Raw genomic sequence first — 25,660 nt, 5'->3', positions numbered from 1 at the left:
CAGGTCATTAGGCAAAAATTAAAATTTGATAAAACAAAAGTATGGAAAATTAAAAGTGTGTTTGCTACACTTTAAATTTTCCAAACAAAAAAGTAAAAAGTTTCATGTACTCTCTTAAAAAATATCATAGTTTCCTCAAAGGCATGTTCTACACTTTAAACTATTGTTTTAGATTTATCTTTTGGAGATAAGGGTATGACATGAAAAGGTGTTCATTACTAGATCCCTGAAATGCGAGACTATAGTAAAACATTGCAATGAAAAAGGTTACATTTCACTAAGATGCAGCCAGAATTTTTTTTTGCAAAAAACACTCGATTTTGATTTGTGTCAAGTTCTTTCTTGGTTTGTACATAAAATTGTATTTTTGATTGCATTAATCGATTCTACTTAGAATGGTCTTTAAAAAGGTGTGGTTATGGGGTCTCTTTGTGCAAAATGTTTTATTTATTTGTCGCTTTTGCAATGATTAATATAAGGAAACCTTTTAGTATATTATGACCTATAAGCCTTTTTGCGAAATTTTCCAAACACTATTATTGTGATATTTAGTTACTTTGATGTTCGTACCAACACTGTCATTGCAAAATGAAACTAACATATTGTTTGAGAAAATTCTTATCACAGCACGTATGTTTAATAAACAATTATTGAACTCTATTTTTTTTTAAATGTAGTTTGTATGCCCTGAGTTGACATTGTTACCCCAGGAACATTCGCTTCTTTGAGCAACAATGCATATGTTTTCGGATAGCAATTTTGTTCGGATAAAAATGATTATGATGTAAATTATGTATATTCTCAATAACGTTTTGATATATTATTGAAAATTCAATATTTTTATATATTTCAGCATGTTGTAAGGCACATTAGAAAATGTGGACCGTCATATGGCTTTGGTGATGAGAGCAATCGGTTGGAGAATGCTAAGCACAAAGTTGTTGTTGAGTACAGGTAGTGGAAACAGTTGAACATACTTACTGCCATTGTTCAATCAGGGATGTTGACATATAAAACGTTTGATCTTGTGCACACACAATTGAAACTGATTAATCAACTTGTCTGCATAAAATACCACTTGTGAAAGAAAAAGACGTTATTGTTTAAGTGACCTTTTCACAGATTTTGGCATGAACTGAAGTTTGTCATTAAATGCTTCATATTGATAAATGTAAGCATTGGATCTAAAAAGCTCCAGTAAAAAAACAAGAATAACATTAAAGAACGAAAAAAAGTAACCCTAAACTGGGCTCAAACCACTGACCCCTGGAGTAAAAGTCTAATGCCAGGGCTTTTTTCCTTCTTTGAGGCTGGCGGTGGACAGACATTTCACAATTTTGACACAGGCAATTCACAAATCTAACACGCCCACAATTTTTTTTTACAAAAACGGCTTTTTTTTAATGTTAAAAACTGATTTTTTGTGCTAAAAATTGTAAAAAAACGGACATTTCACAATTTACGTTTCATTTCACCGTTTTTAATTTTGAATTTGTAAATTATGTTTACAAATGTTTCAGTGTCATCGCTTGTTTTAATGGATTACAAACGTGAATTGATTAAAAATTTAAAAATGTGCGACCAATGAGTCAAGCGTGGCTGATCAACCTCACCATAAAACAAACAAAATGGCGCAGCGAAACTTGCGTTGCTTTGTTAATTAAAAAAAAAAAACATCAAATAATCCCGATTTATTGCAATTTACGATTAAAATTAAGAAATAAACGATTTCTACAGTGTTTTTAGAATGCATTATTAAAACGGACACGGATTAAATTATAAGTCATTTGAAATGAAAAACAGAATCTTTTTGTAGCCAAAACTGCTCATAATATCATTATAATTATTGTCTTAACCCTAGTTATATCAATTTATTGCATAATATTTTATTTTTCCTGTGTTTTAATATCATAGCCTGTATTGTTTTATTGCTTAAGTTTCTTACAGAATTTTTATTTATATCACACATTTTTATATTATTAATCCTTTAATTAATGCTGCATAAAAGTATCAATCACTCTTATTTTTATCAATTGTATGTATATTTATAAGTTTTGTACAACGCCATTGAATATAATTATATAAAAAGGCGTTTCATCAAATTAGCAAGTTTCAAGTTTCAAATTTAGCTGAAAGCACATGATTCATGTATTGATAACCAAGAGCAAGACTTGTTATCTTATCTTATCCATGTAAATATTTGTTAACTAAAGTAAACACTATTTAAAAACAATTCCATATTTTTTTTCACAATGCCTTGAGATTATAAGGAGATTTTTGGTGTGTGAGTATACCTTAATGGCCTACAGATCTTATCATACCATTATATTATATAAACATTTAATATAATTTTTGTATTCTTAATATGCAGACTTATTTAAATGAATACATTGCTGTAGAATGCTTTTTGTCGTTTCCAGTTCCCCGAATATAGCCAAACCTTTTCACATGGGCCATCTGCGGTCAACAATATTGGGAAACTTCCTGGCAACCCTGTATGAGCGACTTGGTTGGAATGTCATACGTCTCAACTACCTTGGGGACTGGGGCACACAGTTTGGTAGTCATTTATTTATTTTTTTTACATGAATTTAATGGCACTTTAGCTCTATTTTGATTGTATATCAAATTATATCTCAAATTATTTTACTCACAACCGTACACAGAACAACATAGTTACGAAAGTGGTCGTCTACAAAAGTTGTAAAAATTGTGTTCCAGGGGTCAAAACTGGCAACGCCCCAGGGATCACGTCATTTATGTTAACTTTTATAGTCAATAAATTAACCTTTTTTTTCTCTGTAAATACAAGTCTTGTATTTGGTATGAAACATCACATCGAGGTTCTGTCCAAGTTTGTTCAAATCATGTTTGTTAAGACTTATATGTATTGTAAATAACTTACACAATCTTCTCTGAAACGGTACTGGTCAGTAACTCAATATTGGGTGTGTATCATCGTTTGGTGCTTCTTGTTTTTAGCTCGGCTGTTTTCAGAGAAAACCCGAGGTATTGTCATAGCCAGCTCGTCGTGTTATGTCCCAAACCTTAACATTTTGTTAACCTTTTGAATATTGGCTCTTAAATCAAAGTGCTTCCACCTATAACTTTGAAACTTCATATATGTAGATGCACCTCGATGAGTTCTACACATTACACCCATTTTTGGGTCACTATGTCAGAGGTCAAGGTCAATGTGACCTCTTATATAAAACTGTAACATAGGCTCTTAAATCAAAGTTCTTTCACCTACAACTTTGAAACTTCATATGTAGTTGCAACTTGATGAGTTCTACATGCAAACCCATTTTTGGGTCACTAGGTCAAAGGTCAAGGTCACTGTGACCTCTAATATAAAATTTTAACATAGGCTCTAAAATCAAAGTACTTCTACTTACAACTTTGGAACTTCATATGTAGATGCACCTTGATGAGTTCTACACGCCACACCCATTTTTGGGTCACTAGGTCAAAGGTCAAGGTCACTGTTACCTCTTATATAAAACTTTAACAAAGGCTCTAAAATCAACGTGCTTCTACCTACAACTTTGAAACTTCATATGAAGATGCACCTTGTTGAGTTCTACATGCCACACCCATTTTTGGGTCACTAGGTCAAAGGTGAAGGTCTAACTGCAACTGCAGCCGAGCTTTGGCACCCGTTATGCGGTGCTGTTGTTTCAAATCATGCCTCCAGGTCTACAATATGCCCTGTCTGTGGCTGTGTTGTTGCAATGATTTAAATTGAATATGGGCCGTGCTCTGGGAAAAGGGGGTTTAAAACATGTGCGTTTTCACAGATTAGCCTGCACAGTCCACACAGGCTTATCAGGGACAACACTTTCCGCTTTAATGATATTTTTCGTTTAAGGAAAGTTTTTTCTAAGCAAAAATCCAGTTTAGGGGGAATGTGTCTTCCCTGATTTGCCTGTGTGGACTGCACAGGTCAATCTTGGATGACACTGTACGCACATGCGTTAAACCACCTTTTCACAGAGTGTGGCCCATATTCAATATAGTACTGTATGTGAAAAATTATTGGGGTCTTCTTCTAAAAAATTTCCAATCATACTCTTTGTGTTTAAAACTGGCCATGTCCCATTATTTGGGTGCGCTATCTAACTCCATATTGCCTTTTTTATTGTATACTATATAGTGGCAGAGCCGTTGTAAATATAAACTTGTATTTATGATCGTGGGAGCTATTTCTGCCAACTTATTCATGTTGTGTTTAATAGATTGTTACATTCCTAGCTATATTTTTAGCAGCTGTATGCTTTGTTTTCCTGCAGGTGTACTGGCAGTGGCGTTTAAAAAGTATGGGGATGAGGAGAAATTGAAAGAAAATCCTCTGCAGCATTTATTTGATGTAAGAACTTTTTAAACAGTAGGCATTGGCCTGGTTTTGCATCTCAGAGGCAAAGTGAAAATGGCTATGTGCAAACAGCATAAAACCAGAACAGCCTGCAAGTAACTTGCTGTCTGTTCAGGTTTTATGCTGTTTGCTGCTCATCAGTATCTAAGTGTTGGAAATGAAGCCTCTAAAGCTTGAATCTAGTAAGAAAAGTCTTTAATTAAATTTAACTTCCTTAAGGACTACACATACGTCAAAATACATTTCAAAGGGGGTAAGGGTTAATGATATATGTGTATAGACTTAAAAAATGTAGGCCTTTTTTATGTTACTATTTTTATTATCAAGACATTGATCATTGAAACAAATGTGGAGTTCTAATGGCTAGGAAGTAATCCATGAGGGCAACTACCAGGTTTGTTTAACAGCCACACATACAAAAATATAAGATCACTCTTTTGCTTATTGTCAGATAAATAATGAAAACTAGAAATTATATTTGGTTCTAACTTGATTTAATGCAAAAATGTTAAATGGTAATAAGAACAATATTTAATTAATGTCAAATGTGTACAGCCATTTGGTTCTTTGTTTATTCTGCGTTGTTGATAGTATAATGTTAGTAATCAGATGAATTCATAATGGCATTGTTTCTTGGTTGAAGACCGCTGTATATATAAGCCCGAGGCCATTGGCTATTACAACAGTCTGGAGTTGAATTAATAAGGCCAAAATTAATTGACTAGTATTTTATTAATTGAGTTTATAATATTATGCAGCAGGTTCAGTAAAATAGAGCAGTAAATAAATTTTTAGATGTAAACATATTAATATTCTTCCTTGCAACAGTTTGCAGCTTAATATTCATGTAATGCATATGGTCGTACAATTCTTTGAAAGTGGACAACATGCAAAGACTACCTAATAATTGCTGAATGAAATATAAAAATAGAGGAAAAACTTATTCTTACTTGTCTAATTTTTTGCTTTCATTAATATTCATGGTAATATTTTCTTACATTTTTGTAATTTTGAAGATGTCTTGGCAAGTTTTCAGATTAAATGCTCAGCAAACATGCAGATTTCTTTTCCATTCTGGTTTGCATCTAATTGAATGTTGACTTGTTCACAGATTTGTGTATGTTTTTAAAGTTTTCATTTTAAGCTTCAAATTGATAAATGTAAAAAGCGGAACTAAAATGCTCCAGTACAAAACAAGAAAAAAATAATTAAGAGAGAAAAAAAAGTTATCCATATGTGGGCACGAACCACTTACCCTTTGAGTAAAAGTCTACCGCTTAAACCACTCGGCCATTTATGCTGGTACACATCTTATTGAATTTTTTACTTTATATACGAAATCCAGGTAGTGTTACAAAATATTACAATAACAACAGAACTCTCCAAATTATTCTATCGTTTCATATTTGTAACGCTTTATAATTTTCAGGTATTTAAATCGTCAAATGATGCATATAATGGATTTTTTTAGAGCATGGTAAATGTTCAGTATTATTGTTTCCTCGCAAAAAGCATAACTACACCAAAACTTGCAAATCTGAAACCATTTTTTCCAATGTTGTCAATATACCATAGTGTGAACAGGTCCCTTTAATCCAAATGTTACACTAATTTCAACAAATGCATTTAAGCAAAAACATGAACAGACGCTTTATTGAAGAATATTTTATAGGAAGTACGTCCGATGTCATTCTGTATTACACGTTATCAGGGCCGTTATTGTCAGGATTTCAAAAGGCCTATGCACCATTCAGTAGACTATCACAAATTTATTGAAACTTTAGTTTGTGTTGTGATGACTGTAAAATTTTTACTAAAACATCAAAGGTAAAACCTATGGAGTGTTTTCAAAATGGCATAAAAATGTCTTCTTGCATTTGCCAAGCTTAGCATGGGTTTTCATTTGTCAAACCTTGTATTGGCCAAGGAAACATTGAATACTAATTGGTCTTATCTCATATTGGCCGCGTTTTTCTGTATTGACTATATTTTTTTCCATATTAGACAAGCTTTTAAATTTAGATTGATTGCAGAGGGTTACGCTGTATTGGGCGAGCAGAGGATGGAGATAATGTTCAATGTTAATTAATTATGGAAATTTTGCTCTTTATTAAGAAGAAAATTCCGTGGGTATCGTGTAGAATTATTTTGTTTTGTTTCCAACAATTTATTGTTAGATTAAAAAACGATTTAGAAACCAATTTGTTTGGCAACCTGTTCTTTAAATTATTTTTATTTCCCCCACTACTATAGTGGGGGACATAATTTTTTTGCCCTGTCTGTTGGTTTGTTTGCGTCAAACTTTAACATTTGCCATAACTTTTGCAATATTGAACATAGCAAATTTATATTTGGCATGCATGTGTATCTCATGGAGCTGCACATTTTGAGTGGTGAAAGGTCAAGGCCATCCTTCAAAGTCAAAGGTCAAATATATGGTTCAAAATCGCTCATTTAATGTACACTTTTGCAATATTGAAGATAGCAACTTGATATTTAACATGCATGTGTATCTCATGAAGCTGCTCATTTTGAGTGGTGAAAGGTCATGGTCTTCCTTTCACAAACACATCTTGTTTTGCTAAGAACTTTATAAAATATTGCTTCCTTGAAAAACAATTTCTGAAATAGTACTAACCCTTAAGAAATAGTATAAGCCAGTAGCTGTGCTGGTATTGGCAGCGTTAACATATGGGACGTACTTTGTGAAAAGACGGTTTAATGCATGTGCGTAAAGTTGCAGTCCACACAGGCTAATCAGGGACACAACTTTCTGGTTTTATGATATTTTTGTTGAAAAAAAGTCTCTTCTTAGCAAAAATCTTGTTAAGGCTGAAAGTGTCATCCCTGATTAGCCTGTGTGGACTGCACAGGTTTATCTGGGACAACACTGTACATACATGCATTAAACCCCGTTTTCACTGAGCTAGGCACTTATTAATGGTCATGTTTTATGAAGACAGTCATAATTCTTATGTATGGCTGCAGAAGTAAAAGCAGACAAATGTTGATTTGAGCTAATTGTCATAAAGAAATGTTGATTTTAGCCAATTGTCATAAAGAAATGTTGATTTGAGCTAATTGTCATAAAGAAATGTTGATTTGAGCCAATTGTCATAAAGAAATGTTGATTTGAGCTAATTGTCATAAAGACAATGAGCCTCACTCTGGGAAAACAGGGTCAAATGCCTGAGCGTAAAGTGTTGTCCCAGATTTGTTTGTGCAGTCGGCACAGGCTTATCAGGGACAAAACTTTGTGTCTGAACTGAATTGTTTCATATGAAAAATACCATACAAGCAGAAAGTGGCATCTATTATAAGCCCGTGCAGACTGCACTGGCTAATCTGGAATGACACTTAACGCTCATGCATTGAGCATTTATTGCATTGAACGGTTCAGAAGAAAATTTGATTTTATAGAAAGATTGAAGTCCCTGAGTTATCCTTGATATGCTACTGTAAACACATTGTACTATGTGGAATGAGACATCAATCTTAGACAAAACTATGTTATTACACAATGCTTTCTATGCACTTTTATTTGTTGTATTAATAAATTTATTATGACTTTCTATTTGCCTGATTGAAATTTATAAAATAACAACATTTACGTGCATCAACAATATAAAATACACAGTGTTTTGTTTCAAAAATATACAAAAGATGTCCAGTCTAATGTTGATGTGTGTTTTGTCTAACTTCACATAATACATTGGCAGCAGTGTTTTTTATGTATGGACTTCATTTCAGATTTATGTGAATATAAACAAGGAGAAATCATTAGGAAATAAGGAGATTGACAAAGCTGCCTTGGAAATGTTTAAAAGAATGGAAAGTGGTAAGTTCAGAAAACGTTCCCTGACAATCAAATTACTGGATGTTCTCTACAGGACCTTTATATTTATTTTGGTCGTGCTCTGTGAAAAGGGGGTTTAATGCATGTGCGTACATTTTTATCCCAGATTAGTCTGTGTAGTTCGCACAGGCTAATCAGGGATGGCCATTCATGCTTTTATCATATTTTTTGTTTAAAGAAAGTCTCTTCTTAGCAAAAATCCAGTTTAAGCGAAAAGTGTCGTCCCTTCTAGCCTTTGCGGACTGCACAGGCTAATCTGGGTCAACACTTTATGTCACAGAGCATGGCCCATTTATATATCAATATTGATGATTGTCAGAAGACATTAGTGAATCAGATTCTTTGTTTTTATAGGTGATCCTGAGGCATTATCAATGTGGCAGAGGCTAAAGGATATAAGTCTTCAGGAGTATGACAAAATGTATGAGGTAAGTGATTTTGGCTGAACCCAGCATTTCTGGAGGTTATCTAGATAGGCTTCATTTGCCTTTTAACTGATTTCTTAGTGCCTTTGAATGGCAAGTTATTTGTTGCAGCTTACTTTTTAAATTAAGCTGACACTTCTTGAATCTGTCAAGTTGTTGTTGCTTGTCCAAATTTACTGTATGATTTACCTTACTGAATCTGCAGGCATAATTTAGACTTTTACATCTTTAAATAGAATTTTAACATGGAATTATGAAGTTGCAGTAGCATTTACATCTTTGCAGTACTTTGGAAGAGTGCAACTGTGATGACTGTCAAAGTGTGACTAAAGATTATTACATTGACAATACTTACAACTTTGTTTAGGAGAAATAGTGAAACTGTAGATGAAACAAGGTAAATCTGAGGAAAATTTAGACAGTAACAAATTTTAATTTTGACAACAATGCCAAGTGAACATAAATAAAATGTAAATGTGACAGAGTTAAGCTTGTTTCTTATCTAGAGACTGGGGGTCAAGTTCACAGAACAACATTCCGAGTCCATGTATAAAGATGCTGGAGTGTCCGTCATAGACAGACTAAAGAAAGAGGGGCTGTTCCAAAAGGATGAGTAAGTGTTGCTCATGGGTTATGGGTTAGTATGAGCGGCCATCTGGTAAAACAGGGCTTAATGCATTTGCGAATTGTGTTGTCTTGAAAATCCGCTGCAGTCAACATAGGATAATCAGAGCTAACCCTTTTTGTTTTATATGGTATTGTTTGTTTAAAAGAATTCTTTTCTTAGCAAAACTTCAGTTTAGACAGAATGTTTCGTCCCTGATTGATCTGGGACGACACTTTATATGCATGCATTAACCCTTTCAGTGCTGGAACCGAATTTTGAAGGCCTTTGCAAACAGTTTGGATCCAGATGAGACGCCACAGAACGTGGCGTCTCATCAGGATCCAAACTGTTTGCTATTCTGATAGTATTCTTTGAAAAAAATGAAGAAAATGCTAATTTTAGAAATTCAGCAGACGACATTTTAGCAGACGACAAATTTCCCAGCATGCAAACGGTTAAGCTCTTTTTCCCATAGCATGGCTCATACACTATTATATTGTTTGAACATTTGCAGAAATTATTATCTTTCTTGTACTTTATTATTTGGTATTGATCCAATGCCAGAGATATTGTCTGCTTCTTTTTTGAAAAAAAACCCTCCAAACTTTGCTCTTTGATCTGGATTTTTGATTTATTTTGTACTTTGATAACAGAAATAATGGTGCAATTGCATAATTAAATTTTCTTTGATGCCTTTTGTGCTGATTTTGCCCCCTGGGTACGAATGGAGGGAGTAGCTGACCATCAATAGGTCAGTTGCCTGGGTTGGTTGGTTGGCCCTCAAATTATTGATTTCTGCTCTATGAGACACTTTGACCTTCAGCCATGCATATTGTATAATGGTTACAGAGGAGACATGCATAATTGTTAGTTGTTATGTTGCTGGTATGTTGTACATGATGATGTAGAGGTTCAAATCTACTCTTATATTCTCTGACAGGATGCTAATAATGTTCAATGTCATATACTTTAAGTTAAAGGAATTTATGTTGTAAAAGTAACTGGCCATTAAGTTGTAATTTGTATAAACATCATGTTACATGTGTTCAATAAAAACGCATACAGGGTTTGATCATAACCAATTAGCCACCAGTTCTCCCTTTATTTCCAGCATGGGTAAAGGGTATGTTGAGTTCAAAACTGGAGCCAAAACCATTCCAGTTGTGGTGCTGAAAAGTGATGGAACCTCTCTCTATATTACAAGGTACATCATTGTATCTATGATGTGTTACCAAATACGTCATGATTCACTGGTGTTGGGTTTTGCAATATGCTAAACCAAAACAACAACATAGCAAACACAATTAAATATATTTAACCTCAGAATAATTGTCAAAGAGATGTTTAAAATTTAAGTTTTTAATGGAATACATGTAATACAGTCTGAACTAAAAACAATAGCATATGCTCCAATAACTTGATGTAAAAATTTAATAATCCATTTATGCCTAGTGGACTCTCCCATCCTTCTAAATTGGATCAATTTATTTCCAAAATTAGGGATGTCTAGTATATTTATTTCTATATTTTGAATATTTCTTACAAAAATTCTTTTAAGCAAACAGCGTAGACCCAGATGAGATGTCACATCATGTGGCGTCTCATCTGGGTCTACGCTGTTTGCCAAGGCCTTTTTTTCTAGACGCTAGGCATAAATGGGTTTATGATTTTGTCTTCTTACTGTTCAAGTGGAAGTCTTCAACTAAAGCTTGAATGTGAATACATTCTATTTAAGAGAGATTGCTGCCCTAACAGACAGGTTTGAGAGATACCGCTTTGAGAAAATACACTATGTGGTATGATTTTTCCATTCTTTAAGAATTATGTTTTCATCATTTTATTCCAGACACCTTAGTTTGAATATCAGGGGTGTAATTATTAAAGTAAAGGTGTGTTTATAGTCTGATTTCGATATAGATCTTCAATCGACTTCACATTTACCCCCTGATCTCTTATGTTAACATTCGGTGCAGTATGCAGCAACAGCACATTGGCTTATTTCCCTCACAGGTACCCATTTATACACCTGGGTAGAGAGGAGCAAATGTAGGATAAATTTCTTGCTAAGGAAAATTCTTGTGGTCAGGGCGTGATTCTAACCAGGGACCTCTTGATCTCTTAGCCAGCGTCCTACCATTAGACCACTGCTCCCAAATTATCCTGTTTTGTTAATTACAAATGTCTTGTGTGACAACAAGGTGTCAATTGTATCCCTAAAACAATTTTTGCTTAATCTATCTGTATATTTTATGCTCACCTGAGCACAAGGTTCTCATGGTGAGCTTTTGTGATCACCTTTTGTCTTTATTATGTTGTGCGTCGTGTGGCGTCAACATTTGCCCTGTTAACACTATAGAGGCCCAATTTATTGTCCAATCTTCATGAAACTTACTCAGAAAATTTGTCTGAATGATATCTTTGATAAGTTTGAAAATGGTTCCGGTAAGTTGAAAAACATAGCGGCATTTTTCCTTGTATGGCTATAGTACAACCTTGTTAACATGCTAGAAGTCTTATTAATTTTTCACATCTTCATGAAACTTGGTCAGAAGATTAGTTCTGATGATATATTGGAGGAGTTTGAAAATGGTTTTGGTCTGTTGAAAAACTTGGCCACTAGGGGGCAGGGCATTTTTCCTTATATGGCCATAGTAAAACCTTGTTAACACTAGAAGTCACTTTTATGGTCCAATCTTTATGAAACATGGTCAGAACATTTGTTATAATAAAAGCTCGGCTTAGTTAAAAAATGGTAATGGTTCGCCATGGGGCGGTGCATTTTTTCTTATATGGCTAAAGTAAAACCTTGTTAGCACTCTAGAAGTCACATTTTTGTCCAATCTTCATGACACTTTATCAGAACATTTGTTTATTGATACTTGGGCTGAGTTTGAAAATGATTCCCGTCTGTTGAAAAACATGGCAACCAGTGGGCAGGGCATTTTTCCTGATATGGCTACAGTTAAACCTTGTTAACTCTCTAGAAGTCTCATATTTGGTCCAATCTTTACGAACATTTGTTTTAATGATAACTTAGCTGAGTTTGAAAATAGTTAGGGCTGAAAAACATGACTGCGCAGGGGGAGGGCATTTTTCCTTTTATGGCTATAATCAAATCGTATTAACTCTCCAGAAGTCACATTTTTAGTCCAATCTTTATGAAACTTGGTCAGAACATTTGTTTTAATGATATCTGGGCTGAGGATAAACATTGTTCCCGTCAGTTGAAAAACATGGCTGCCAGGGGGCAGGGCATTTTTCCTTGTATGGCTATAGTAAAACCTTGTTAACTCTTTCTTTTTTGTTGTGTCGTATTGCAAATCATTATTGTTACAATTTATATTGTATATGTACTTGTTTGCAATTGGAAATAAAATGTGTTGGAAAAAAAAAAGAATAATCTTTAGTTGATATTTTCGCCAAGTTTGAAAATAGTTTCAAAAACATCTTAAAAGTTGCTGAGACCAGTTCAGTTCCCGAAAGTCGCAGGTGAGGGACTGTGGGCCTCTGGCCTTCTTGTGAATTAAATTTTATCAAATACATGTACTTAAGATAATAAGTATACCCACAAATAATGTCTTAATTGTTTAACTTTTTTGTGTGAATAACTTTTGTAGGTATGTATACACAATAATGATTTAAACATTCTATGAATTAGTTGACAATCAAATTCTATACATGTGTGTGAAAATTCAATTGAATTGATAAATAAACACTTAACTTAAAGGGTCATTGTTTCTTGCCCAAAAGATATTCATTAGACTCTAAGACCATTTGTTGCATATTTTTATTGAGTGCAGTCTTGGTTAACCTAATATAATTAGGAACTGTTGGAATTGTCACCCTTGAACAGCAAACTTATATCAGATGCACTAGATTTCCTATTGAAACATTTGTTGTTCATAGGTGGAGAATGGCCAGCACCTGCATTTTGAGCACATGTATGGAGTCATTAACACACTGCCAGAATACAGGGATAGGTAGGGTTTTGTTATATTATGTGAAGTTTGTAAAATGGTTGTTATCTGAACAAAATCTGATTTCCTTGCGCTGGTTTTCAATTTCTCAATTCTGGAATAAAGTGCAGCCCTAGCCAAGAATGATCAGCACGTGTCTGTCCATGCAATTAATTCAAGATTTGTTGTCAAGAATATGTTTATGGCATTTGAAATTTTTTAATGAACTGTGGAAAATTCATGTTTTCATTTTTGTTTCTCATGTTAATACGTTTGAGAAATATGGTATTACGTCAAGCATGGGGCCTTGTCACCATGACAAAAAAATGACATAAAAACTGAAAAATAGTGTGCCTACTGAGCAATGCTTATGTACTGCTTTTCACTTCATACTAGTATACAGTTGGATGCCTTTGTGAAAGCCAGAGGAAATACAATTGAGCCGAACTCTGTGAAAAGGGGGTTTAATGCATGTGTGTAAAGTGCCATTCCAGATTAGCTTGTGCAGTCCGCACAGGCTTATCAGGTACGACACTTTCCGCTGAAACTTGATTTTTGCTAAGAAGATACTTTATGTAAACGAAGAATACCATAAAAGTGGAAAGTGTCGTCCCTGATTAGCCTGTGCGGACTACTCAGGCTAATCTGGGACGACACTTTATGCACTTGAAGTTAACCCCCTTTTCACAGAGCACAGTCCAATTTATTGGTAAAGGATGTTAAATTATTTAGAATTAATATATGTCCAAATTTTTTCTGTCCAGATTGAATGCAGACCTGCACGTTAAGTTTGGTCGTGTGGAAGGCATGAGCACTCGACAGGGGAACGTGGTGTTCCTCAAGGATATCTTGGATGAGGCCAGGAACAGAATGACCCAAACCCTCAAAACCAAATCTAGTACGTCTTAACCCTTTACCACTCAGATATGCACTTTGAAGCCTTTTGTAGTCCCTTCGAAAATCTATTTACATTTAAGACCTAGATTCAAGTTTTTACAGAGTAATTGTCTCTCAAAATACTGGTGAAGGGGATTTCCCTACGGAGTAATTGTCTCTCACAATACCGGTAACAGGGATTTCCCTACGGAATAATTGTCACTTAGAATACTCGTAATAGGGATTTCCCTACGGAGTAATTGTCTCTCAGAATACTGGTAATAGGGATTTACCTACAGAGTATTTGTTTCTGTTGCATGTTGGGCTATTATTTTCATTTGAATAGAACTTCTCTTTTGTTTCTTTTCTGCTAATACCTCTTCTGAACTGTTGATCTATTTTTAGCTCATCTATTTTTTGAACAAAAAATTATTAGCTCATCTATTTTTGAAAAAAAATTATGAGCTATTGTCATCACCTTGGCGTCGGCGTCCGTTTAAGTTTTGCGTTTAGGTCCACTTTTCTCAGAAAGTATCAATGCTATTGCATTCAAACTTGGTACACTTACTTACTATCATGATGGGACTGGGCAGGCAAAGTTAGATAACTCTGGTGTGCATTTTGACAGAATTATGTGCCCTTTTATACTTAGAAAATTGAAAATTTTGGTTAAGTTTTGTGTTTAGGTCCATTTTATTCCTTAAGTATCAAAGCTATTGCTTTCATACTTGCAACACTTACTAAATATCATAAGGGGACTGTGCAGGCAAAGTTATGTAACTCTGACTGGCATTTTGACAGAATTATGTGCCCTTTTTATACTTAGAAAATTGAAAATTTGGTTAAGTTTTGTGCTTAGGTCCACTTAATTCCTACAGTATCAAAGCTATTGCTTTCATACTTGCAACACTTATTAACTATCATAAGGGGACTGTGCAGGAAAAGTTATGTAACTCTGACTGGCATTTGGATGGAATTATGGGCCCTTTATACTTAGAAAATTGAAAATTTTGTTAAGTTTTGTGTTTTGGTCCACTTTACCCCTAAAGTATCATAGCAATTGCTTTAATGCTTGGAAAACTTGCAAACTATCATTAGGGGACAGTAAAAAGACAAGTTGCATAACTCTGGTTGTCATTTTTACGGAATTATGGCCCTTTTTTGACTTAGTAACTTTGAATATATGGTTAAATTTTGTGTTTACATCCTCTTTACTTCTAAAGTATCAAGGCTATTGCTTTCAAACTTCAAATACTTTCATGCTATCATAAGGTAACTGTACCTGGCAAGTTGAATTTTACCTTGACCTTTGAATGACCTTGACTCTCAAGGTCATATTATTAAATTTTGCTAAAATTGCCATAACTTCTTTATTTATGATTAAATTTGATTGATACTTTGAAAAAAAACCTCTTACCTGACATACCACAATAGACTCCACCCAAACCATCCCCCAACGGTTAAAAAACACAAATATTTATTTTTATTATTTTATTTTTGAAATACCGTCCAACCATCGCGCCCAAGAATCCCCTCCCCTCCCCCACCCCCCCTGATTTTTATGTCCCCCACTATAGTAGTGGTGGACATATTGTTTTTTTTGTTGTTTTTTTTGCATTTTTGTTTGCATTTGTGGAAGATAATGTAATAAATGACCACACCCCCACACTACACACCCCTCTTCACTCCACCCCTCCCTCCTTTGTGATTGAAATTGAGAGTCCTTTCACCTTTAAAAAGAAAAATAGATGAGCGGTCTGCACCCGCAAGGCGGTGCTCTTGTTTAATCATTAACATTACCTGTTTTCTTTTAAAGTAAAACGATTGTATAGACTTGCTATGAGGTTAAAAAGTAATGCTGTCTGAGTTGATAAGGAAAGAAGTGTAATTGTTGTTTTCCTTTATATATATAACTGGAAAACATGACATCAGTATTTAAACGAAAAGATCTAAGCAGAGAATGTTTTATTACAGATTATTTCAGCACACTTATAAGTGAAAATCACTATTTTAAGATATTCTCGCCTATACTTAAATTGCTTATTTATGCTGGGTCATAACATTGCCAATGTATTCTTGTATCGCCTCACAGCCACACGTGTTGGACCTGGCGAGATTGCTGGCACTGCAGAGGAACTTGGTCGCAGTGCAATATTTGCCCAAGACTTGAGCCAACAAAGGCTGAAACCTTACGCTTTTGATTGGGACCGAGTGCTGAATTTTAATCAGGATTCAGGGGTCTTTCTGCAGTATTGTCATTCACGGCTTTGCAGGTAGGCATAATAACAGTTTTTCTTAAGTCTGTACTTACAGTCACTTTTAACATATGTGGAACAAAATATGCAGCTTAACAATTTTTTTTAGTTTACGAAAATGTTTTATGTTAGCTAATGTGGTCACCCTATTAGCAGCCTCTGTCATTGTGCAGTATGTAATCTATGTCGTCAGCTTTCAGCTTGTTTGTCCCCTACCGATTTCACCGGAGGGGACTTATTGTTTTGTATCTGTCAGTCTGTCAGTCCGTCACACTTTTCTGGATCCTGCGATAACTCTAAAAGTTCTTAATATTTTTTTATGAAACTTGGAATATGGATAGATGGCAATATGGACATTATGCACGTCATTTCATTTTGTTCCTACGTCAAAAATTGTGGTTGCTATGGCAACAAATAGACTAGAAATACTGCTGAAAATGGTGTTTTTTTCTGGATACTGCGATAACTCGAAAAGTTCGTAATATTTTTTCATTAAACTTGGAATATGGATTGATGGCAATATTGAAATTATGCATGTCATTTCATTTTGTTCCTACTATAAAAATTGTGGTTGCTATGGCAACAAATAGACTAGAAATACTGCTGAAAATGGTGTTTTTTTCTGGATCCTGCGATAACTTGAAAAGTTCTAAAAAAAAAATCATGAAACTTGAAACATAATAGATGGCAATATGGACATTATGCACGTCATTTCATTTTGTTCCTATGCTAAAATTTCTGATTGCTATGGCAACAAATAGACTAGAAATACTGCTGAAAATGGTGATTTTTTTCTGGATCCTGCGATAACTTTAAAAGTTCTAAATATTTTTTCATGAAACTTGAAACATGGATAGATGGCAATGTGGACATTATGCACGTCATTTAATTTTGTTCCTAAGTCAAAAATTCTGGTTGCTATGGCAACAAATAGACTACAAATAATGCTGAAAATGGTGGTTTTCTGGATCCTGCAATAACTTTAAAAGTTCTTAATATTTTTTCATGAAACTTGGAACATGGATAGATGGCAATATGGACATTATGCACGTTATTTCATTTTGTTCCTACGTCTAAAATTATGGTTGCTATGGCAACAAATAGACTAGAAATTCTGCTGAAAATGGTGTTTTTCTGGATCCTGCGATAACTTAAAAAGTTCTTAATATTTTTTCATGAAACTTGGAACATGGATAGATGGCAATATGGACATTATGCACGGCATTTCATTTAGTTCCTATGTCAAAAATTCCGGTTGCTATGGTAACAAATTAAAAAAATATTCTGACAATTTTGGAATTTCTGACAATGGTGGAGCCGGTAGATGACTGTTATTGCTTGGCAATAGTCTTGTTTACTGAGGCCTTATATTGTTCATCCAATCTTCATGAAACTTGGTGTTTATCTTGAAAATAATTAGGCCAATTTTGAATATGGTAATGTGCGTTCAAAACCTAGGTCTCAACATAAAATAATTATTTGTAAAACCTTGTTACCAGTCTAGAGGCCACATTTACATATCAATCTTGATGAAAGTTGGAAAGTATGTTTTTCTTGACAATATGTAGGCCAAGTTCAAATCTAATGTTCATCCTTAAACTAGATCACCAGGTTAAATCTAAGAAAAGCTGTTACCACTTTCCGAGCCTTATTTATGGCTCAAGCTTGATGAAATTTGTTGGAATGTTTATTTTGATACTTTGTATGCTGAATTCTAAGAAGGTCAGGTGCATCAAAAGTCACCATGTCAAGATACCACTACAGAGGCCACATCTATCAGTTTATCTTGGCAATATCTAGGCCAAGTTTGAATCATGGTCAAACATGTAAAACAAATGCTACCAGGTAAATCAAAGAAAATATTGATAACACTCCAGAATATTATTTTTTATACTCAATGAATCTTGGTTAATATCATCATGACATTTTCTAGAGTTAGTCTGTGCCACGTGTGTCTAAAAAACTAGGTCACAGGTCAAATCTTAGAAAAATCTTGTTACCACTCTAGCGGCCACATTTATGACTGAGGTCTAATGAAACTGGGTCAGAATGTTTATCTTGACAATATCTTGGCCAAGTTTGAATCTATGTAACAAGCATCTTGTCAAATCTTTACAAAAAATCTTAGTGATCATTGAGCAGCAATTATTACTAAAGCTTGATGAAATTAAGTCAAATTATTTATTTGACACTGTCCTGGCCAAGCTTGAATCTGGATGACGTTTGTTCCAAAACTAGGTCACCAGATTAAATCTTTAAGAACTTGTTCCAAGTCTAGAGACTACATTTATAACCCAGTCTTTATGAAACTTATATGTTTATCTTGACAACATAAAGGCTATGTTTAAATCAGGGTCAGGTGGGGTAAAAACGAGATCACCAAGTCAAGTCTTGAATAAATTGTTGTCTGTGAACTCAGGTGAGTGTTGAATGGTCATGATTGCCCTCTTGTTGGTATCTGAAAATCCACAAAGTGCAAAGTAAAACCTTAAATTGTTAATAAATTATATTTTTCATCTTTAGTTGAGATGTTGAATGAAGACCTTTTTTTTACTTGTGTCATTAATGATGAATGTTTTGATTTCATTTGTTATATTACTCTTTCAGCATAGAAAGAATGAATAGCGAAGTCGCAATCTTGGAGGAAATGGTATTGGAGGATGAACATTATTCTGTGCAGCAAGCAGCAGATTTGATCAACCATCTGCAGGAGTAAGAGTTAATTTGAGCAGCAATCTGAGAAATGGGGCTTAATGCAAAGTTGAAAGTGTCTGAGAAAATGGGGCTTAATGCAAAGTTGAAAGTGTCTGAGAAAATGGGGCTTAATGCATAGTTGAAAGTGTCTGAGAAAATGGGGCTTAATGCAAAGTTTTAAGTTTCTAAGTAAATGGGGCTTAATGCAAATCTGAACCTGTCTGAGAAAATGGGGCTTAATGCATAGTTGAAAGTGTCATTGCAAGTTAGCCTATATAATTATATCAATGCCAACACTTTTTGCCTGCACTGGACTTGTTTAGACTGCACAGGTAAATATGAGACGACACTTTAGGCACATAAATTATGCCTTTATTTCCCAGATAAGGGCTCCATTCTAGTAAAATGAGGCAAGCAAGAATGTATTTTAGTATATTTTTTTAAGAGATATATTTGTTTAGTGTGTATGACAGTATAAGTTTTAAATTATTTATTCGTTATATTAACATGAATGTTTAGAAACACATTTATTAGTATTTAAACTTATCCCCCCCCCTTCGCAGAAGTAATTGTATATTTATTCTCTGTTTCCAAGGAGTCAGGATGTGCTGCTTTGCTTTTGTCTGTCCAAGTGTGGGCCCATAATATTTTGTCTTTGCTTGATATCTAGAGAATTCTTTAACTACAAGCATGCAAATGATTGTAGGTCAAATGATGATCATTCGGTAGGACAGCAAGACACCTATGACAAGTAATAACTTGTGATAGCATCAGAAGTATCCATTTGGAGGTCAATGTCACAGGATTGTCACAAATGATTTTAAAAGATGTCTTGAAAATGCTGAAACCAATGATCGTGTGAAAATTGGTGTTAAGATTACTTGTGAGAAAACAGTCACTCTCATATATAAAACAAAACTTTCCATTAAAGTTCAAAGTTCACTTTACAAACTTTGTCAATATTGGCCATTGGCCTTTGTAAGTTACAATCATGTTGTTTTTCAAATGGCAGTATGAACATGTATATAGTTTTTTATCAATGACTTCTATGAGGATATGAGACATATTGTTTTTTTTTCAGGTACGAGCAGGCTGTTGAGAGGTCTTTCTCTACTCTAGAGCCTTATGTGATCGTCAGATATCTTTATGCATTATGGTAAGAATATGATTAATAGGTAAATATCTACTGAAAATGATGGCAATCATTTTTATGCCCCCCTTCGAAGAAGAGGGGGTAAATTGCTTTGCTCATGTCGGTCGGTCTGTCGGTCGGTCTGTCGGTCCGTCCACCAGGTGGTTGTCAGATGATAACTCAAGAACGCTTGGGCCTAGGATCATGAAACTTCATAGGTACATTGATCATGACTCACAGATGACCCCTATTGATTTTGAGGTCACTAGGTCAAAGGTCACAGGTGAAGGTCACAGTTACTGGAAATAGGCATTTTAAGGATTTAGCATGGTTCAAACAAGGGAAACATCTACTGTTTATGCATGTTCTTTTTGTTACAGCATTTGCCTCCCTTGTAATATATTTAAATTTTACCAAATGGGTAAGGCTAACTGCATTTTTGTAATTCGCCCCCCTTTGAAGAAGAGGGGGTATATTGCTTTGCTCATGTCGGTCGGTCTGTCGGTCGGTCTGTCGGTCCGTCCACCAGGTGGTTGTCAGATGATAACTCAAGAACGCTTGGGCCTAGGATCATGAAACTTCAAAGGTACATTGATCATGACTTGCAGATGACACCTATTGATTTTGAGGTCACTAGGTCAAAGTTCAAGGTCACAGGTGAAGGTCACAGTTACTGGAAATAGGAATTTGAAGGATTTAGCATGGTTCAAACAAGGGAAACAACTACCGTTTATGCATGTTCTTTTTGTTACAGCATTTGCCTCTCTTGTAATATATTTAAATTTTACCAAATGGGTAAGGCTAACTGCATTTTTGTAATGCATTGTATTAACCACCACCACCACCACCACCACCACCACCACCACCACCACCACCACCACCACCACCACCACCACCACCACCACCACCACCACCACCACCACCACCACCACCACCACCACCATTCGTATTCACACAATGGCTGCTACTACAACTTATAGCCCATAAAGGGGGGCATGCATGTTTTACAAACAGCCCTTGTTATGTATGCTTCTGAATCACACAGTAAAGCTAGTTAACCATGCTTAACATAATGCTTTTCCATTTATGCTCCTCTTGCAAACGTCAATATTAGCAAGTAAACAGAATCCTTTTCTGTGTGTATTTACTTCCATGTATTAAACTTTAGTTGCAAAGCACACGAAAGAATTCTTTGTGTATGTTGCTCTTACATCTCTCTTCGGTCACAAATTGAAAATAACCATTATAACAATTATAAACTTCAATCGCAAACAAATTGATGATTTATTTTTGTATTACATTGTATAAAATTATTTTACTGTTAATGGTATTTTCCACTTAAAATTAACTCAATTCACTATGTGAACAAAACCATTGGCAGAGTATATTCCTCCCTCATTTCAATTAATTCACTAAAGTCAGCATTCTCTCGGTGAATTTTTGCTTCATTTCACTTCCAGTCGCCATTCTCTGTGTATATTCCTGCTTCATTTAACATCAGGCACCATTCTCTTTGTATATTCCTGCTTCATTTACATTCAGTCACAATTCTCTGTGAATTTTTTCATCATTTCTCTGCAGCCACCATTCTCTCTGTATATTCCTGCTTCATTTTACTTCAGTAACCATTTGCTGTGTATAATCCTTTTTAAGTTCACTTCAGTCAGTATTCTTAGTGTATATTGGTTTATTTCACTTCAGTTACATTTCTCTGTGTATGTATATGCTTCATATCATTTCAGTCCATTTTCAGTGTATATTTCTGCTTCATTTCATGTCAGTCACATTCTCTATGTATATTCCTGCTTATTTTTACTTCAATCACCATTCTATGTGTTTATTCCTCCCTCATTAAATTCAGTCACAATTCATTGTGTACATTACTTCTTCATTTCACGTCAGTCACCATTATTTGTGTCTATTCCTGCTTTGTTTCATTTCAGTCACAAATCTCAGTCTATTTTCCTGCTTCATTTTACTTCAGTCACCATTCAACATGTATATTCTTGCATTATTTCACTTCAGTCACCACTCTCTATGTATATATCTGCTTCATTTCACTTCAGTCACAAAGTGAATGCAGCCTACAAGGTGTGCAGAGTAAAGGAGGCTCAAGATGCCCAGCTTCAGGTAAAGTATTCAGGATGTCATGGCGACTCAGCTTCATAAATTTGTTGATCATTTATTTGCAAACAGATAAGTCAACCCTAAATGGGTAAGTAGATTTGTTTAATTTTGTGCAGTTTAGTGTTATTGAGCAGTTTACATACATTTTCATCTAGTTTGATTTTCAAACATGCCTTTTTCTAAGGAATTCCTTTCATAATCTTAAAACAATTTTGATACTCATAATTTCTTCATTTGTTCATTCTTAATGGTATGAATTCATTTTTGCAGAAATAACACAAATTTATGTTATGCTTTTTTATAGTTTTAAAACAGGTAAATTAGTGTTTTAAACATTGACGAATAACATAAAAAATGAAGGGAAAGTTTCTTTTATCTCTGCCTAATAAAAATTAAATGTCTAGTTGATAATCTAGAAAAACACACAAATATCTTCAATGTAGGTTTTTATATTCATGTTTTACATAAATAAGACTATTAAATTGTAGGTAATCAATAAGCTTTGTTTAATAGCTGATAGAAAAGAATGTGTCTTTTCCAAGTTAACACTGTCCCTTTGAAAGTTAAATTTAATTAAAGACCTTTCTAAGTATATTCAAGTTTTAAAGGCTTCATTTCGAACCCTTAGATATTGATGAGCAGCAAACAGCATAAAACCTGAACAGACTGCAAGTTACTTGCAGGCTGCTCTGGTTTTATGCTGTTTGCACATAGCCATTTTCACTTTGCTCCTTATGATGGAAAGGGTTATATGACTGTTTTCAAAGAAACGTATAAATAATCAGGATGGGTGGTTGAGAAGCATCTAGGAAAACGATGTCTGCTTTATAAATCTGAACATGATGAAACTTGGTTATAATGTTTAAGGGCAATAATGGCCCTGGCTGATAACAAGCCAGATCGCTGAAGCACTTATGAATTATTTACCATTAATTATAAAATAAAGCCAAACTTACCTTGTCATTTCTCTAACTCTAAGTTATTTTGAAACTTTGTGGTAATGTTTGTTCTCAAATAATGTTCCCAATGTTTGACAACTAGCCAAATTTGCGAAGGCAATCCTGAGTTATGTCCCTTGAAATATGCCAAATTTGCCTCTTACATGTTTTTTTTGGTCAATTACTTTAGTTTGAATGACCAATAATTTGAGATGCCACTGTGCATGAAGTAAGTTTGAATGAAGACCTTGTCTGGAATTGTATTAATGGCTAGTCAGGTAAATGTCAAGGTCTCTCTTTCTGAAATAGAAAATCAGTTTCCGCTGAATAACTTGAGCTTGGATGGTATTGCATTGAATTTTTGTGTGTTAGTTACTGTCATGAAGATTTAGCTTTGGATTGCATTTTGGACTAGTTTTATAAACCTCAATGTCACTGTGGCTAGAAATGTATATATAAAAAACTGTTTTTTAACTGTAACTTGACATGGGATTGGGGTATTAAGGTAAATTTTTGTGTTAAGGTAGCTTTCCTGCATGTGTAACTTAAGATTGCACATTAATTTTATTTAAATTTAATTAGATTAAAATGTTAAACAGCAAATGTACACGTCATTCACTGATCAATTTAACCCAGACCCTAAAAAAGCCTATTTAGTTACAAGTTGGAACTTTTTTTGAATAATAGCTACTATTTCTAGCTATTAATTGGCTATTAAAAGGTTTTCAATTTAGGAATGGTATTGTGGTGTGGACCAACCACTTTCCGGACTCTCTTAACCCTTTCCCTCCCAGAAGCAAAGCGAAATGGCTATGTGCAAACAGCATAAAACCAGAACAGCCTGAGAGTAACTCGCAGTCTGTTCTGGTTTTATGCTGTTTGCTGCTCATCAGTAACTAAGGGTTGGAGCTGAAGCCTTACAAATTTGAGTCTAGTAAGAAAGGTCTTAAATACAATTGAACTTTCTAATGGACTACAATTGCATGAAAATACATCTAAGTGGTAAAGTGTCAAATCTTGTGTTGCAGGCGTACCTGCAGATGTTCAACGCAAGTAGGGTAGTCCTGTCTTCAGGAATGGAACTTCTCGGTTTGCATCCCCTGGAGAAGATGTGAGGACTTTGAAAACAACAACATACATTCAGGATTTTCTATGAGTGATCATAAGGGATGGTGGGCCGCCATGTATTGGCCTCAGAGGCTTTTAAGCTTCCCAGACCACTACATTGTTTTTGAGACACGTATAGCAACCAACTTGTATGTGAACTGAGTGTGACAGCTGTATTTTTATACACATTAAAGTGTTGTACAATGGAAGATAATTTCCTTGACTCCTTCCAGCTCTGTCTTTGAGTCACTCAACCATGTGGTAACTAACCTGAACTGATAGTAACTCATTATCACAGGCAGCACAAAGCACAACGTTTTAATGAATTGATGTATGCCTCTTCTGTGAATGTGTTGAACTCCAACAGTTACTGCTTTTCTGTAAACATGTTCAAATACATTTTAAATTAAATTTAAAAAAATCAGTTTACCTTGAATTGTGTTCATTCCAGCCATTTTAAATTAAAAATAATTTTGGTCTTTATTTCACAGTAATAATTATATTTAAATGTTCATGAACCATTAATATGTAAACACTTTATTTTCATGCATTTATATAACATAAGAATATAAACAAGGACAGTTATACAACCTAGATAAATTAACCGTTAACAATAAGGGAATGCTAACTTTTAGTAGTTGCACAACAAAAACTTTGCGATGTGTGACGAGTATCCCAACCACGTCCATGTCTTTTGTACATAACTTGGATGTAAACTTAAAAGTGAGAATCATTTTCATTTTTATTAATGGCTCCATATCAGTTGAATGGAAACAATAAATTCTGTCATTTTTAGCTCACCTGATTGCTCATGTGAGCTTTTTGGATCGGTCTTTGTCCGTCATCCGTCCGTCCACATTTGGTTGTAAACACTCTAGAGGCCACATTTCTTGTGCGATCTTCATGAAACTTGGTCAGAAGATTTGTCCCAATGATATCTCGATCAAGTTCGAAATTGGGTCATGCTGGGTTAAAAACTAGGTCACTTGGTCAAAAAAAAAAGAAAAACCTTTGAAACACTTTAGAAGTCACATTTCATGCCCAAACTTCATGTAACTTTGTCAAAATGTTTGTCTTAATGATATGTTGGTTGAGTTAAAAAGTGGTTCCGATCCGTTGAAAAACATGGCCGCCAGTGGGCGGCAGTTTTCCTTATTTGGCTATAGAGAAACCTTGTAAACACTCTAGAAGTCACAATTTTTGCCCAATCATCATGAAACTTGGTCAAAACATTGGTTTTATTAGCTCCACTGGCCAAAGGCCAGGGGGGGCTTATGTCATGGTCCTGTGTCCGTCGTGCGTGCGTGCGTCC

At 34.7% G+C, this 25,660-nt stretch overlaps 1 protein-coding gene across 1 annotated transcript; it reads left to right on the top strand.

Moving 5' to 3' along the window:
- Positions 1-516: 516 nt before the first annotated feature.
- Positions 517-24,772, top strand: LOC127844122 (probable arginine--tRNA ligase, mitochondrial). The gene is made up of 16 exons (XM_052374133.1): positions 517-630; positions 854-954; positions 2,421-2,560; positions 4,293-4,369; positions 8,126-8,213; positions 8,586-8,659; positions 9,163-9,269; positions 10,375-10,467; positions 10,999-11,059; positions 13,170-13,243; positions 13,984-14,117; positions 16,188-16,368; positions 18,958-19,062; positions 20,126-20,200; positions 22,243-22,306; positions 24,270-24,772. Exons 1-16 carry the CDS (start codon positions 589-591, stop codon positions 24,354-24,356), a joined length of 1,503 nt encoding a protein of 500 aa, XP_052230093.1. The 5' UTR covers positions 517-588; the 3' UTR covers positions 24,357-24,772.
- Positions 24,773-25,660: the final 888 nt, after the last annotated feature.

This window comes from Dreissena polymorpha, chromosome 9, assembly GCF_020536995.1.
Source record: "Dreissena polymorpha isolate Duluth1 chromosome 9, UMN_Dpol_1.0, whole genome shotgun sequence".
NCBI lineage: Eukaryota > Metazoa > Mollusca > Bivalvia > Myida > Dreissenidae > Dreissena > Dreissena polymorpha.
The sequence above is the reverse complement of the archived record's forward strand: the minus strand, read 5'-3'. Positions and strand labels throughout refer to the sequence as shown.